This window comes from Ipomoea nil, unplaced genomic scaffold, assembly GCF_001879475.1.
Source record: "Ipomoea nil cultivar Tokyo-kokei standard unplaced genomic scaffold, Asagao_1.1 scaffold3109, whole genome shotgun sequence".
NCBI lineage: Eukaryota > Viridiplantae > Streptophyta > Magnoliopsida > Solanales > Convolvulaceae > Ipomoea > Ipomoea nil.
In genome coordinates this window covers 209310-226110 of record NW_017619537.1, presented here as the reverse complement: position 1 = coordinate 226110, position 16801 = coordinate 209310, and the positions used below count along the sequence as shown (strand labels likewise).

Below are 16801 nucleotides of genomic sequence, written 5' to 3'. Positions count from 1 at the left end.
GGAGCGGTCAGTCGATACATGGCAAATCCTGGTAGAGAGCATTGGAGTGCTGTGAAGAGGATCCTTAGATATATCAAGGGTACCTCAGATATTGCATTGTGTTATGGAGGATCAAACTTCATTATTAGAGGCTATGTTGATTCAGATTATGCAGGTAATCTTGATTGTAGCAAATCCACCACGGGTTATGTGTTTACTCTTGCTGGCGGAGCAGTAAGCAGGGTTTCGAAGTTGCAGTCTGTTGTGGCAACATCGACGACGGAAGCAGAATATATAGCTGCTACTCAAGCTAGTAAAGAGGCTATATGGTTGCAAATACTATTGGAGGAGCTCGGGCACAAATTAGAGAAAATGACTCTATTTTGTGACAGTCAGAGCGCTTTGTACTTAACAAAGAATCCAGCATTTCATTCCAAGACGAAACACATACGGGTTCAGTTTCACTTTGTTCGTGAAAAGGTGGAAGAAGGAAGTGTGGATATACAGAAAATCCATACTAAAGATAACCTGGCAGATATGTTAACAAAGCCTATTACCAACGATAAATTCGTATGGTGTAGATCCTCAATTGGCCTAACAAGTATGCAAGCAGCACGGAATTGGCAGAAAGGATGAAGGTCCACATTGTGACTTTAAGTGGGAGATTTGTAAATACTAAAGTCAAATGTGGAAATGGGCAGAACCTTTTTCTGATGAGGTTAGGAGCAGGAGCAAGAACACTTGGTCTGAAGAGCAAGATGTTCATCTCTGAAGAGCAAGGTGCTCATCTCTGAAGAGCAAGATGCTCATTTTGGAAGAGCAAGATGCTCATCTCTGAAGAGCAAGATGCTCATTTCGGAAGAGCAAGATGCTCATTTCGGAAGAGCAAGATGAAGTTGCAGGAGAGGGTTTGCTATAAATAGGCAACTCCTCTTCATCCAATCTCATCCCATTCCATCAGGAATTCTCCCATTAGCATAGCAAAATATAGAGAGTAGAATAGAGAGTTATATTTGAAATTCCTATTTGTAATATCCTTTTGCCAATACAGAAAAATCCTTCTTCAAATTTCCTTTATTTTGTGTATGATTTATTTTAAATCTTACACTAAAAATATTCTCATTATTTTCGATCCGAATTACAGCTGTATTTTGGTGTTTGCGAACCGTATCGATCCTAACAAATAGGATATGATACGAAAACAAACACGAAATGTGAAGTGACTGATGAAGAAAAGTAGAAGCACGTTTTCAAAAAAAAAAAAAAAAGTAGAAGCACACCAAAATAGAATTTGACTGTGATATCGGTCATGCAAAGCCATTGCACTGGATAGATAGATTCTAATTTAACAATTGGTAAAGAGATGGCCACTTGGCAAAACAAAAAATTAAACGACTTTAGTACCAGTCATCAGTCAAGTATTATTTTTTTTAGTGTAAACCACGAAGTGATCCGAGTCTTTTCTGTCCGTTTAACGATCCAGGTCCATCCGACTAATCCTCATCTCTCTCACAAAGAGAGCTCATTTACTATTTGAGCTACCACCCCGAGTTATCAATCAAGTATTAATTAACGTATCATTGTCACATTAACATAAATAAATAAATAATATATATATATATATATATATATATATATATATATATATATATATATATATATATATATATATATATATATATATAGATACTGATTCAAATGCCGACAGTGTTTCTTGTGCGATTAATGCAGATTCACCATTAGACATGTAAAAATGTAGTAAATAGTATTTGAAAATGCACCAATACACCACAAAAAAATGCACCACACCGCACGCAAGGTGCGTGGCATAGAATTTCCTGGGAGTAGATATATTTTAAATAATTTGTGCGTGGCATAAATTTAGCCAGGCCAATTATAATTGAGATAAGGAAGAAGTGTAGCAGATCGACTTGACTAAATATGATACAACCATAGATATTGTGGGATGTGGGAGCCATAAGTTGTGGAAAACATGGGTATGATGGGGAGTGGCCGAGTCATAAGTTGTGGAAAATGTGGCAGTGGGGAACTGTAGGAGTTTGAGAAGTGTTTGGAGATTTGAGAAACTTATCTTCAATATTAGTTAATTATTAATTTTTTAATATATTAAGTTTCCAAGCTTACTCTAGATTAGTTTTACTTATTAATTTTTAAAACTTTTTATCTAGAAAGTGTCGTCTGAGAAGGTAAATCGCGAATTATTTAATCAGTCTTCAATTTTTATCTCTTGAAGAAAAATATTTTTAATGCAACTAACCTAAAAAAATACTCCGTATTAACAAGAAATTTACAAACTCCAAAAGCACTTTCACTTTTGACCATTTCCACACCTATGTTGGAAACATGCAGTCTATCCGCGTGTCAATAGTCTAAGTGTATGATCAATGATGGTTTTGTTTTGTTTTTTTTTTTTTTTTGTTTTGTGAAAATGATTTTGTTGGTTTTTTTTTAGTCTTACAAAAAATTAGATTTAAAAAAAAAAAAACATAGCTAGTGCTAGCTAGATGCGGGCGGTTGTGTGAGAATTTCAAATCAAATGAATACTCTTTGAAAATCAATTTTTCCTTCACTCATTATCAATTTTAAATGTATAATATATCTATTTTGACTTGACTCAAATAAAAATAAACCCTTTTGAAATTTATATGACTACTTTAAATGTTGATTTAAACTAATTTTTGGGTAATCAGCCTCTAATTAAATCTTAGTTATTACGGTGTATTATTATTTTGTTCCCTTTGCTAACAAAAAAACTCAAGTTTTTTACTGCTGGGTGGCTCTAAGAGATACGGAGATTGACGTGTCTACATACCCATCCATCACTAGGCATACTCAGTTTCTATATATTTTCAAAACTCAAAAGGAATTACATACCAAGATTATTTTGTTTACACTCTACACATACACCATGAGACATACCACTTTCAATATTATGCTACTGCTTCTTTTTCTTCTCGTTATATGCAGATTTGAGTGTTGTTACTCAAATGATAATTCAGGTTGCCTTGAAGGGGAGCGGATTTCTCTTCTCCAATTTAAGAAAAGTCTGGTTGATAGATCAAATCGTCTCTCCTCATGGACCGGTCTTGATTGTTGCAAATGGAAGGGAGTGTCTTGTAGCTCAACAACTGGCCATGTCCTAAAGCTTGATTTACAGAACCTGCAAGCAACATATGATGATATTGGGAGATACTGGGACAATTCATACTATTGCAACAATTGCTTGGAAGGTGAGATAAATCAATCTCTTATCAACTTAACACATTTGGATTATCTTGATCTAAGTTTGAACAATTTTTCTGCAATCAAAATTCCTGAATTCTTGGGATCCTTCAAAAACTTGAAGTATCTTAACCTCTCGAGTTCGGGTTTTGTGGGAAGCATTCCAACTCATCTTGGAAATCTTTCAAGTTTAGAGCATCTCGACATAGGAATACATGAAGTGGATGGACCTAATTTTAATAATTTGGCTACAAATAACCTGGATTGGTTGTTTGGTCTTTCTTCTCTAAGAACTCTTGACATGTCTGGGATTTCCATTGGGCATAGTGAAAATTGGCTAAACCCAATCAACAAGCTCGTGTCTTTAGCTTCTTTAAACTTGGCTTTTTGCAATCTTGGCACAACCAATCCTCTTTCACATGTTAACTCCACTACTGCTCTTGTTTGGCTTAATCTGTATGAGAATTATTTGGATTCTACAATCCTTTTTTGGTTATCTAATCTCACCAGCCTAGAGTATCTCAGTCTAGGTTGAAATCATATTAATTCTCGTTTGCCAGATATGTTTGAGCACTTGGCCTCTTTAAAGGTTGTTGACCTTGCTGAAAATTCCCTTACTGGCACAATAACTCCATTGTGTAAGATTCACAATTTGATTGACATGGAACTCAGCGGAAATGATTTTCAAGGTTTAATTCCCAATTGTCTTGGAAACTTGACTTCATTCATCTCTCTACAGCTAGCTTACAATCAGTTTGAAGGTTCAATTCCAAATAGCCTAAGTCATCTTTGTAGATTACAACTGCTTGATTTACGTGGCAATAAATTGACAGATTTTACTACAGTTTTATCTGGCTGCCTCTTAAGTAGTTTGAGAACACTGTGCTTAGATGGAAACAATTTTAGTGGTCAACTTCCAAAAGGGCTGTACGAGTATAGGAATCTGGAATACCTTTCACTCTCTTCAAATTCCTTCTCTGGTACAATAGCTGAGTCACTTGGAAATTTATCAACGTTGCAGTATTTGCTTATTCCTGATAATAAGTTTAGTGGCAGCGTTCCCTTGAACCTTGGACAACTTTCCAACCTTGAAAGTGTAGATATATCTGGTAATTCATTTACAGGTGTTCTCTCAGAATTTCACTTTTCAAAACTTAATAAGCTCGTAGTCTTGGACATATCTGGAAATTTATTTGTTTGGAATGTAAGCTCTGTTTGGATTCCTCCTTTTCAACTTCTAACCATTGAAATGGATTCCATTATAATGGGTCCTGATTTCCCTCATTGGCTTCGTACCCAAAGGAATGTTCAGATTTTATCCATGCGTCATCACAAATGCTATCCCTGATTGGTTTTGGGATTTCTCTTGGAATTGCGGAGTGATAGAGCTCTCTCAAAATGGTATAAGTGGAAATCTTCCCTTGAAACCCCATGTTGGGGTTGAAAGTTATATGAAAGTTGAATATCTTTTACTTTCAAATAATCAATTGACGAGTGAAATCCCCAGGTGGTTATGCAATTTAAAAGATTTAGACCAACTTGATCTTTCAACAAATAAGTTATCTGGGAAGATACCTTTATGCTTTGGAAAGCTGCAGAACTTAATTGTTCTTGATTTGGGAAATAACAATCTATGTGGCCACATTCCGATTTCACTGGGATCTCTATATCATCTCCAATCTCTGCACTTGCCAAACAACAAACTGGAAGGGGAAGTCCCTTCAAGTTTGCAGAACTTAAGAAACTTAGGAGTCTTGGATTTAAGTGAAAATGAATTAACAGATGTTATCCCTCCATGGATTGGGGAAAAGTTATCAAATATGGGATTTCTTATACTTCATGCAAATCATTTCTATGGGGATATTCCATTGCAATTGTGTCAATTGCAAAATCTTCAATTGTTGAATTTGGCAAATAATAACATGTCTGGATATATCCCTCATTGTTTTGACAACCTAACAGGAATGGTTACTGAAGGCAACTTAGAGTATGGTTATACCGGGATTGGCTCAATAGGGTATGGAGATGAAATTTTTGAAGATATAAAAGGATTAAAGTTGCAGTATAATAAAACCCTTCGATTTTTGAGGTCCATGGACCTTTCATGGAACCACTTAGTTGGAATGATCCCAGTGGAGTTAACAAGTTTGCATGCATTAAAGAATTTGAATCTTTCTAGAAATCATCTAAGTGGTGCTATCCCTGCAAGTATTGGCAATTTGAGCAACATTGAATCTCTTGATTTATCAAGGAATCTGCTTTCCGGTCGCATTCCTCCAAGCTTATCATCTTTGAACTTTTTGAGTTACTTAAACTTGTCATTCAACAATTTGTATGGAAGAATACCATCAGGAAATCAACTTCAAACCCTCATTGAGCCATCCATTTATATTGGCAATGAAGGATTGTGTGGCGCCCCACTTCCGAAAAGTTGCGGCCCTACTCCTAAAGCATCTTCCGTTGATCAACATACAGAAACAAGTGGTGATAACCATGAGTTTATAATGTGGTTTTATGCTGGTTTGGGGCCTGGTTTCTTTGTTGGATTCATTGGAGTGCTAAGCATTTTACTTTTCAAGAGATCTTGGCGTTTTGCGTACTTCAAGTTCTTGGAGATGGCTTACAATAACATATTATACAAGAATTTCATTAGAAGGTAAAAGTCAATCTCTTTATATTATGCGTTTATATTATGAACTCCTATATAAAACTTTTATGCTCGCACTCAAATGTCTTTAAATTATCGCTTTGTTTTACTAATATATGCAACATAAGTACACATGTGACGTTTTCATTACTAACTCATTATTACACATGTGACGTTTTCATTACTAACTCATTATTTTATAATATATTTTGCAGGTGTTGATGTTAGTACTAGATTACGAGTGTCTGTTAGTTCATCGTATTTGGGCTTCTTGTACGTGGTATATCAATGTTAATTTCATTTTCTTCTCTTTTTTTTTTTTTTTTTTTTTTTTTTTTTTTTTTTTTTTTTTTTTTTTGGTATTCTACAATGGTGAGAAAATTATATGCAGTTTATGTTGGTTTCAAAATGTCACTTATTATTTGTATATGCACCAAATAAACACCATAAACCCCAATGGATATATATTTAATATTTTTTTCTTGTTTTCTTGGTTGAAAGAATGTTAATCATATCCTTCCTGTTTCTACTCATGCTGGAATTAGAGTTGTAGCCCACCAATATCTATATGGACAAGAATTTAGGATTTAATTTGATTTACATTCTTGCACCCGAAAGAGCCTCTATGTTATATATATATATATATATATATATATATATATATATATATATATATATATATATATATATATTTATTTATTTATTTATTTAAACTTCTCAAAAAAATGAATTGTATATATATTAGATAGTTCAAACTTATCACTTTTCTAATATGCATGGGACAAAAGTTTCTTATAAGTCTTGATCTAAAGGATTGTCTCAGTGATAATGTACCATGCATCTTTTGTTGCATGCATGTCAATCTACAAAAACTAATAGCAATGATGATCATGAGTTTTTCATGTAGTTCTATACCAGATTTCTTAATTTGTTTGATTTATTAGAGTGTTAAGCATTTTATTATTCAAGAAATCTTGGTGTTATGCATACTTCAAATTTTTAAGAATGACTTATTACAACAAAATATTATTATGTCAATAATTTTTTCATCAAAGGCTAAAGATCACTTTACTACTATGTGTGCATGCACTATATACATGTAACGGTACATTACTAAATGACAAATATAATTTTAATTTTAAAGAATTGAGAAATATATGTTAGTATTCACTATTATTGATTGTAAACACATGTTTTATTATATGTTAAAATGTATACCTAAACACAATTATACTAAGTGTCAATTATATGAATTGAAATATATTACTCATCACATTGTTTTATAACACATTTTGCAGGCCGGTGTTGATACCTAATGCAAATGCAAAGAAGTGATTATGAACTCGTCGTATTTGTTTAATTTGGTTTTATCAAGGTTTAGATTAAGTTGAAAGAGGCACAGACTATCGCATCTATATGCTATAGGTGTTGATCTTATTTGTTGTTTATGTGTTTTGGACTACCTTTTATGGTAATGTTCTTTGTTTTGTTTTTTTTTTTTTTTTGTATGTTGCTTCTTATCTAATGAAGGTTGTAGTGATGAGATTTGAAGTTGATGTTTGTCTTGAGCCATATGTATGTGGATGTTTGTCTTGAGCCATATGTATGTAATTTATTATCGTATTCAATGTCATCTGCACTGTACCCCTAATGTTGTGATATAATTGGTATTTAATATGTTGTTTTGGTTCTATTTTTTTTTAAAAAAAAATCAAAAAGACCATTAAATTTTATTTGAAAAAATTAAATTTTTAAACTTTTTTTTTTTCAAATAGATTTTTAAATTTTAAATACTTGCAATTACACACATCAACTTATAAATTTGATGAAATTAACTCAATTAGTTGACGAATTGATATGTACAATTACAACTTTTTAAAATTTAGCATATCAATTATTTTTAAAAATTTAACATAACAATAAGTTCGAATTTGGGTCTAAACTTTTTTTTTTTTAATATTAGATAATAACATTAATCAGAATATATCAAAAATTCTAATCTAATATGAAATTAATAATAATTAATAATAAATTTATAAAATTCAATCAAAATTGAACAAGTCATTTAAAAAAAAAAATCACTAATATAGTAATATGTCAAATTATTTATTAAAAAAAAATCTATTTTTAATTCGAGTATACTTTATGATGAGATATTTTCTCTTCGTTACTTTTTTGCAACTTGTGCTGTTTTGTCACCGTCATAAGACTCGCGACGCGCAGCGCACCACGCCTCTCCGGCGGTCGTTTCCTTTACCTCACCGCGTAGATATATATATACTTGTTCTTCCTTGTATAGTTGTGTATATATCTATAGATTCGAATCGTTTGAATTACACAGTGAATCGCAGAAAGAGAACCCAAAATTGAATTATTATGGTGAAATCCGTAGAGAATGGGGTATCGGTGCCGCCGTTCCTGCTCAAGTGCTACGAGATGGTGGACGACGAGTCAACGGACGCGCTCATTTCTTGGAGTCAAAGTCAACCGTCGACCGCAGATGGTAACAACGATAGCTTCATCATCTGGGATGTGTCCAACTTCTGCTCTCAATTGCTCCCCAAATATTTCAAGCACTCCAATTTCTCTAGCTTCGTTCGCCAGCTCAATATCTATGTAAGCGTGTGTACTTTCTTGGGATTTATTCTTTCAATTTCTAATTTTGTTCGATTTAGTATTTGTTCTTTGATGTTTTAAAAATTGGGAAACGATTGAAATTTGAAATCTATTGAGATTCCGTGTACTTAAACTCTTAAAGGTCTGATTAGCTTATTATGGTTCACAACTCATTTAGTTAGATGGTTTTCTTTGTTTGGGTTATATTCTTTAAATTTGTCATCTTACTTGATTAAGTAATTCTATTGGTATTTGAAAAATTGGATAATTCTTTTAATTGTATGTCTTTGATTATCTTGTTTGAATATTTGGTTTGGAGTCCTGGTCATGGGGAAGTATGAAATTAATGAAAATTGAGGCTTTTGTTATGAGTGTTATAGAGGAATGCTGGAATTAGGTTGTATAGCCATTTCTAGAAATGATGTGGTCATGTGGCTTTTTGGTTTTCTTCTTAATCCCTCGCCTAAGATATGTATTATTGGAATTAGAGCATTTTTCACTCTTTCCCTCCATGACTATTATGTAGAATTTTGATTTGGTAGCCTATGTTTATAGTTAGTATGCCACTTGTGAGTAGTAAAATCATGGTTGAATGGTTGCTATTTTATAACCCACTTGAGAACAGTATAATGAAGATTAAATGGTTACCAGTTCAGTAAGCCACTTGTGAATACTACAACAATGGTTACTAACGCAAGCTATTTGTGAGTACTAAATGATGGTTAAATGGCTACTGGTTCGTAAGTAAATGTTGTTTGCTAGCCAGCCAATGTGAATAGTTAATTAATTAATGAAATGATCAAATTTCTTGTCTGCTATCTCCTATCTATTGAAACGACAGAATAGTTTACAAGGATATTTTTGTTGTGGTTAAAGAATAGGTACTAAATATTATAGGTTTACATTGTCCCAATTAACAACTTAGGGCTTATGCTCACCTGTGGATAGTAAGATGTTATGACTTCTACTTGAAGGAAAAACCAGTATTCATACATATTTGTGGTCTTTTTTGCATGCATCACCATATAATTTGATGGACTTGATCTGTTACATCTGTATTCTGGCTTAAAATTCAATGGCAATTTTGATTGGTTTAGAGATGTTATTGTATCCTCCGACCCATTTCCAATATGTAATAGAAGTACCACTGACCGCAGAGCATACATTCCTAGCTTTTTTTGAGCATTCTTGGCTGCTAGTGATTAAGTTGCCAATGCCCCCTCTTACTGTTGTCTGAATAAACTCTCCCGTCTTTGCTTTAGCCATAGGTTAAAGAAAAAACAAAAATTTGGAGACTGAAAGATTAAAGAATAAAAACAAACTGTTTAAACCACTTTGCTTATATAGATTTCAAGTATCAGAGCACAGGCCCCTAACTAATTAAATCTTCTTAGAGAAAGACTTCTGAAGTGGTTTTGTACATAAATTTATGGTGCTTGACTCTGAAAATTAATCAATTCGAGAACAGTTATACTTCTCATTTCTTAGTCATTTCTATAACCACTGCTGCCTGGACTGATCAAGCTCCAAATTAGGACCAGAACTTAGATCACTATTTTTTAGAACCCCTTCTTTTTGCTAGATATGCATGTCGTTTTTTGCTGTTCTTGCACTTTAACCTCTATTGTACAAGTGCAATATTATGTAAATCTTCAGGGTAAACTGTTGGTATTTTTCTGAGTCCAGATTTTCAGAATGCTCATCTCATGGATTAATCAGTTTAAATGAATAAATGGTTTTGCAAACATGAAGGGTTAACATTCCACTTGGTTTTGCACATTTATGCTAATTCATGTCTTTTTAGTGAAACATGTTTGCCTGTCGGTTCCCCTTGTTATATTAAAGAAGGGGAAGTTTCTAGGACTTAATTTGTGGTAGGATTATCTTTACACATATTAGACCTGTTCCTTGACAAGAATATTGATAAATGTTTATGGTAATTATGCTGGAATTCAATAATATGAATATAGCAAGAATTGATGCATATATTTCATTTTTGAAATAAGTAATTATGCTATTATATGGTTGCATAGATTGAAATGCTTAATTGATTTTTCTTTGTTTAATTTCTTTTTTAAATTTTTAACTGGTTTCAGGGTTTCAGGAAAGTTGATACAGATCGATGGGAGTTTGCAAATGATAAATTTGTCAGAGGCCAAAAGCATTTACTAGCAAGCATTGTAAGAAGAAAAAACTCCCAGAATGTAGTGCCAAAGATAACTACACAGCAGGAGGTGACAAAATCATCGACAACTGAAGATGATAAGAGGCTTGCATTATGGAAGGAGGTTGAAAGCCTGAAGATTGATAAGAATGCACTTATGCAGGAGCTGATTAAGCTTAGACAACACCAGCAGACCTCGCAAAGCAGGTTGTTGCTTCTACGAGAACAAGTGAAGGGTATGGAGAAAAATCAGCAGCAGATGCTCTCGTTCATAGTAATGGCCATGCAAAACCCAGGCTTTTTGCTCCAATTTCTGCAGCCAAAAGAATATAATTGGCTTATGGCCGAGACCGGTTCAAATGTTCTAAGCAAAGTTGATGATAAGTGTGAGCTCGCCCCTTCCAATGGGATGATGGTAAAGTATCAGCCGCCACTACAGCATCAAGTTGCTGAGCCAATATGCAGTGACCCTACTTCAGATCCCGAGAAATCTATGGAACACGATTTTTCTTCAAATGATATCGAAGAAAATGAAGAGACGGGTAGGAATAATGCATCAAGTGAAGAAGTTGAACATAACTCTGAGCTCACCCCATCTAATGGAATTTTAGTAAAGTATCAATCACCGACACATCAAGTTGCAGTGCCAAAATGCATTGAGCCTACTTCTTATGCTGAGAAATCAACGGACCTGGATTTTTCTTTAGATGATATTAAAGATCTCTTCAAGAACATAGATATCTTCCCAGGGCCATTCGATGAGGGATTTCTTCCTTCCGAAAACAGTGATCCGTTTTCAATTCCTGATATGCTCGACGGGGATGATGTAATGGATATGCTTTTGTCCAGCCCAATCTCAGAAAGAGAAGAACTAGAAGACGGTATAGGTGAAGGCGGGACAACTGAAACTCCCCCGCATACCACTCATGCAGGTAACTTTGAGGGCATGGATACGCTAACGGAACAAATGGGTCATACAAAATTTTGATATTAGTTTCTGTGGAGACACTGTGTCATGTATTCTTTTTGGCTTCAAAGCTAGTTTTGAAGCTTGGAGGGAAATTTTGCATACATTAGTGGCCATGGTTTTAGGCATATTGGATTATATACACTAATATACTATTTTAACCAGAGACAGAAATGGGTTAATTGTTGTTACTATTTTTGTTACAGGAGTAAAGAATCTATGTTCAGTTGTATCTTTGTTTTCACAATTTTCTCATCTTATGTGAATGACAAATCACCACTATCTTATACAAAAGTACAGGAGAAACATAGTCATTACCAAATCAACGCCATTATTAAGCTGCTAATATGAATGAATTGTACATTTTACATTTGGGTAGGAAAAGGAAAAGTGGAAAGAAAGTAAAGAAAATTAGGCTCAGATCAACACCATTATTCTCTCTGCAATTCCCAAACTCCATCAAAACCCAAGCTCAGATCACCTCGCCAAGCTGAAGCTCCAAAGATCCCTCTGCTTAGCTCTCTCCAATCGAGCCGAATCCCGTTTCGGGATCTGCAAATTTCCCAGGCCTCTGTAAGACTGATGAGGCGTTGAAGAATGAGAGCTGCACCCGTTTCAAGACTCTGCTCTGCTCGCCGGCAACAGCCTTATGTTGATTTAGGGCAGCTAATCTTGATGTTCATGATGCTGAAAATGGTGAAATGCTAAATGGGTATTTAGAGAAATGTAAAAAGCTTGAGGCTTTGTCAAGAACGGGTGGTTTTGATCTCTCTCTCAAATCGCTATGAACAGATACAGATACTACATTGTAACAGAGTCAGTAATACTAAAAAAACAAAAAAAAAAAAATCAAATTAGAGAAGCTCTGGAGTTGTCTGGCCCACTGGCTGACTGACTACTCATACCTGTTGTTATCAAGAATTCCCATAATGTTCTACATCATACCATGGACATCCTGACTGATGATAAAGAAAGCTAGCTCATCAGGGCTCAGGCAATGAGAACAGAACAGACACCATATATTATATTATATTTAAAAATAAATAATTTACAGTAAATGTTTTTAAGGAGCAGACAAATTCAGAATGTTAGTTGACAATTAATGTTGAGATGAGAGATACCAAGAAGAAATGTATATATGAATTAGGACTAAACAACACTTACGTTAACAGTAGTACTCTTCTGAAACCTGGAACCGGAAGATTCATAAGTAGATTCCATTATTGTTGCATTATATTGATTTCTTGACCCTCCAAAACAAATTAAATTAAACCATCAGAGATCCAGCATGCGAATACGAGATCGAAACGTAGCCAAGGACGACTTGCCGATATCATCCATCTCTCTCTCTCTCTACAAAACGCATCAAAAAAATATGTTTCTTTCGGCAAATCATCCTTGGCTGCATCTCACAATCTCATATCAACATGCACGACCCATGATGATATATGATATATATAATTTCTTCTTCACCATCTCCTTTTTCTCTAGATATATGGTAGGGAGGAAGGAGTCCAATACGCATATATATATATGTATATTATTAGTTGGTTGCAAGTGGATGAGTGCAGATCTATGTTGCATAGGCATGAACATCATGACATGACACGGGCGAGGTGATGAGGAGGAATGGGAGGAACAAACTTATCACATTACCATATATATAGGAATATTTGTTGGGTGTTACTAGAATCATGCAATTTTATGTTGCACATATAGATATCCACATCATCTATTATGATGTCCATCCTATTATATGATCACCATATACCTAATATATATATATATATATATATATATATATATATATATATGCTAATGTTCTAGTGACACAACTTCTTCCCTTAAGATTATAAGACAGAACATGAATGCACACAGTCTACTATAGGAATGTACACACTAGAATGTGTGCACTCATGTTGGGCAAATTGCACACACTTTAGTCTGTGTGCATTTTTGTAGTAGAATTTGTGCATTCAAGTTGTGTCTAACAGTCTCACGGGAAGATGTTGTATCATTTGATTATATATATATATATATATATATATATATATATATATATATATGATGTAAATTATATTATTCTTGAACACGGTAAAATAATTTTTTTTAGGGTGACAAGAGAAATTCGTATCGAAGATATGTATTGGATAAACATTGTGTTGTGAAGGTATTCGACAAAGCTAAGGACTATAAGGAGATAAATCAATTTATATATGTTGTCTTTAGCTAATTAATTGACTCAAACCTGCAAAAAATAGAATAAGTTATTTATATGGAAAGTTTAAATTTAGAACTTGATAATTATTAAGCCAACAGATCGATGGGATGAACACTTACTATTTTTGGAAAGAGGACCGTTTCTTGTCTCGGTTTTGAGGAATAAACGGTCCAATGGCGACGGAGGATTCCCAAGGTGATGAAGAATCTATAAATTTATATTATATACATATGAGTAATGTATAGCATGTGAGGGTCAGAATTTTTTGGAGCAAGCAAAGAGAGGGGGTGGGGGGGGGGGGGGGGGGGGGGAATCATTAATTATTTGAGATAGTTTGCAGTTGCAGAAAAATGTGATCAAGATTCAATGTCTTTCATCACTTGGCAACTTCAATTTATGGATAAGAAATGATGGGCAATGTTGCAACTTGCACCACACCATACCCCCTATTTTGGGTATGTATTTCAACATTGAACCGACCAACTTGCATAGTAAAGGAATTATGTACCAATCCCATTATTTTGTTAAATTTTTTTTATCTGAATTAAAGAATCGAGATTTTTCTTTGATCATATATAAATTCACACATCATTAGAAGGTTTTGTGTTTTCTTTATAAAGTTATTAGTTAGTTTTCATATTTTGTGTTTGATTATTGTAATTTGTCGTTATATATAGACTAGTAATTCACCCGCGCGATGCACGAAAAAAAATTACATTGTTATAAATATAAATAAAAAATAGAAAAACTAAAATATTTTAAATTATTTAATATAATAATATTTTTGAGCTTCCATTGGTCAAATATTTATTATTTTTATAGAATAAAAAATTACAATTAAAATTAAAATTATAATTATAATTATAATTTTGTATGGTTAATATAATCTCTAATTATGTGCATATTCAAATAAACTTATAGAGATAATTTACATAATTACATTGATTTATTCTTAATTGTATTTCATCTATATTATAATTTTCACAATACAAATAATAACTAAGATAATTACATTTGGAAAGCAAATTTCAAATTTTGTATGTGTAAATTTAAACTCTAATTGAACACATTTTTTATATGATTATATAATATATAGCTATTTTATTTTTCAAAAGTATATTTTTTATATGATTATATAATATATATCTATTTTATTTTTTAAATGTTGTGTGTTTTTTTTTTTTTTTTTTTTTTTTTTTTTTTTTTTTTTTTTTTAATAAAGGATGTTGTGGCATTAATTGTAACATTAATTATTTCCCAAACCATATAGCTTTATTATATAAAGGATTACAATAGAGATATTTATTTGTTGTTTGATTTATATTATAATACGATGTACTCTTACTGTTTTATTCTCAATGTGTTATAAGTTAAATTTGTTTTAGTATTACTGACTCTGTTACAATGTAGTACAAAGAGCCAATATTGCCTCCCACTAGGGATCGAATTCATGACCTCTATGACTTCCCAAAGAGCCACTTCGTGTCACTAGACCACAGAGTTGTCATTAGCAAATATTACAAATTTTGAAACTTAATATTAGGAAAATCCTACAATACTAAACAATGAGAATTCCAACTACTATAGGTAAAAAGAATAGTGAAAGTAGAACGTCGGGCCGGAGTGTGGGGGCCTTTAGGGTTGGGGGTTCAACCTTTTGGAAGAATAGTGAAAGTAGAACTATTATTCAATTTTTTTTTTTTTAAATGTAACTACCTATTCTTATTGATGATAATTAACATTTGTATTATTTGATATTCTAAAAGCAAACCTACAAAACACCAAAGTCAGCCTCACTTATAGCAAAATTCAACATTTATATAGTATGGCTTTATTTGACATAGCAAAAAGTTAAAAGATAGAAAAGGAAGAATGATGAAAGATGCTATTAAGTTAAAATTGTTTGGTAAAATCAGTGGTTGAGTATACCAGAATATTTTATATAAAATTCGGGAAAAAAATATATTTTTTCAACAATTTATAAATTTTGCAATAAATAGTATTATATGATATTTATTCACTATACACACACTCGCAAAATGTTTTACATATTTTATTACTTACTTTTTTTTTTTCTAAAAATATTTAATAAAACTAAAATCCATATGTGTGTTGTGTGTTTTAATAAGGCTTTGAACAACCATCTTTCTTAGGAGCTATATCTGGTATACTTGGAGCTTGCCTTTCACATGGCTACTTAATTATTTTAGGCTTTAAATTAATATTTAAAGCAGAAAGATAATTGTCTATTGATCATGTAATATTAATTTTCCTTTTATTAGTGGTCCATTTAACTAAATTTTAAGTTCTGAAACTTTAATATGAAGTTTAACTTTAAAATTTAAAAATTAGATATTAAAAAAAAAACTTATGCATTAAATATTACTCTCTTTAATTTGTCTTATTTTTGTATTTGATTTTGTTAGCAAAAATTTAACTCAAATTATTTAAAATTTAATATTTGTGCAATATTAATGAATTATATACATTTAATTACAATCTCTATGATAGGAGCAATGCCGTAATGGACCCTTAAATTTGGGATTCAAACAAAAATATAAACAAAGAATGTCTCAATTTAATTATTATTTTTAACGTATTCAATTTAATTTATTACTCTTAATTATGTTAATGAAAGTTATAAGTTATCAAAGTGGTTAGTTGGTATAATGCATGCATCTAGGATTTGTTATAAGCATCAATAAATTGTACTCGATCGATCATAAACCAATAATTAAAAGCAAAAGATCGATGTGAGGGGTGAAAAGTGAGAAAGATCATATCAGATCGAGAAGCAATATAATAATGGAAAAGATGAGGACCGTCTTTTTGATATTAGCATTGCTAATAAGCATAGGAGAAATGAATTTGTCAAATGCAATAAGTGATGAAGGAGCAAAAATATTTCGTCGATTTGTGGACAACTATGATGAGGAGTGCCCGAACGCTAAATTTCTTTCGAAT

The 16801-nt window shown here is 32.6% G+C and overlaps 4 protein-coding genes across 6 annotated transcripts; all 4 read left to right on the top strand.

Annotated features, from left to right (window-relative positions):
- Nucleotides 1-611: 611 nt before the first annotated feature.
- On the top strand, nucleotides 612-3757 carry LOC109166832 (leucine-rich repeat receptor-like protein CLAVATA2). The gene is made up of 2 exons (XM_019315712.1): nucleotides 612-759; nucleotides 3000-3757. The coding sequence occupies exons 1-2, from the start codon at nucleotides 612-614 to the stop codon at nucleotides 3755-3757; spliced, it is 906 nt and encodes a 301-aa protein (XP_019171257.1).
- On the top strand, nucleotides 2715-7439 carry LOC109166888 (receptor-like protein 12). Of its 2 annotated transcripts, none has more exons than XM_019315787.1 (3): nucleotides 2715-5878; nucleotides 6085-6159; nucleotides 7168-7439. In XM_019315787.1, exons 1-2 carry the CDS (start codon nucleotides 4527-4529, stop codon nucleotides 6089-6091), a joined length of 1359 nt encoding a protein of 452 aa, XP_019171332.1. In that variant the 5' UTR covers nucleotides 2715-4526; the 3' UTR covers nucleotides 6092-6159; nucleotides 7168-7439. The 2 variants fall into 2 exon arrangements, with proteins under 2 accessions (XP_019171332.1, XP_019171333.1); XM_019315788.1 differs by having other exon boundaries at nucleotides 2715-5884; nucleotides 6085-6149.
- Nucleotides 3785-4463, top strand: LOC109166831 (probable LRR receptor-like serine/threonine-protein kinase At4g36180). Its single transcript, XM_019315711.1, has 2 exons — nucleotides 3785-4331; nucleotides 4432-4463. Exons 1-2 carry the CDS (start codon nucleotides 3785-3787, stop codon nucleotides 4461-4463), a joined length of 579 nt encoding a protein of 192 aa, XP_019171256.1.
- A 606-nt stretch (nucleotides 7440-8045) lies between the features above and the next one.
- Nucleotides 8046-11848, top strand: LOC109166883 (heat stress transcription factor A-8-like). Of its 2 annotated transcripts, none has more exons than XM_019315782.1 (2): nucleotides 8046-8485; nucleotides 10590-11848. In XM_019315782.1, the coding sequence occupies exons 1-2, from the start codon at nucleotides 8265-8267 to the stop codon at nucleotides 11635-11637; spliced, it is 1269 nt and encodes a 422-aa protein (XP_019171327.1). In that variant the 5' UTR covers nucleotides 8046-8264; the 3' UTR covers nucleotides 11638-11848. The 2 variants fall into 2 exon arrangements, with proteins under 2 accessions (XP_019171327.1, XP_019171326.1); XM_019315781.1 differs by having other exon boundaries at nucleotides 8051-8485; nucleotides 10582-11848.
- The last annotated feature ends 4953 nt before the right edge of the window (nucleotides 11849-16801 follow it).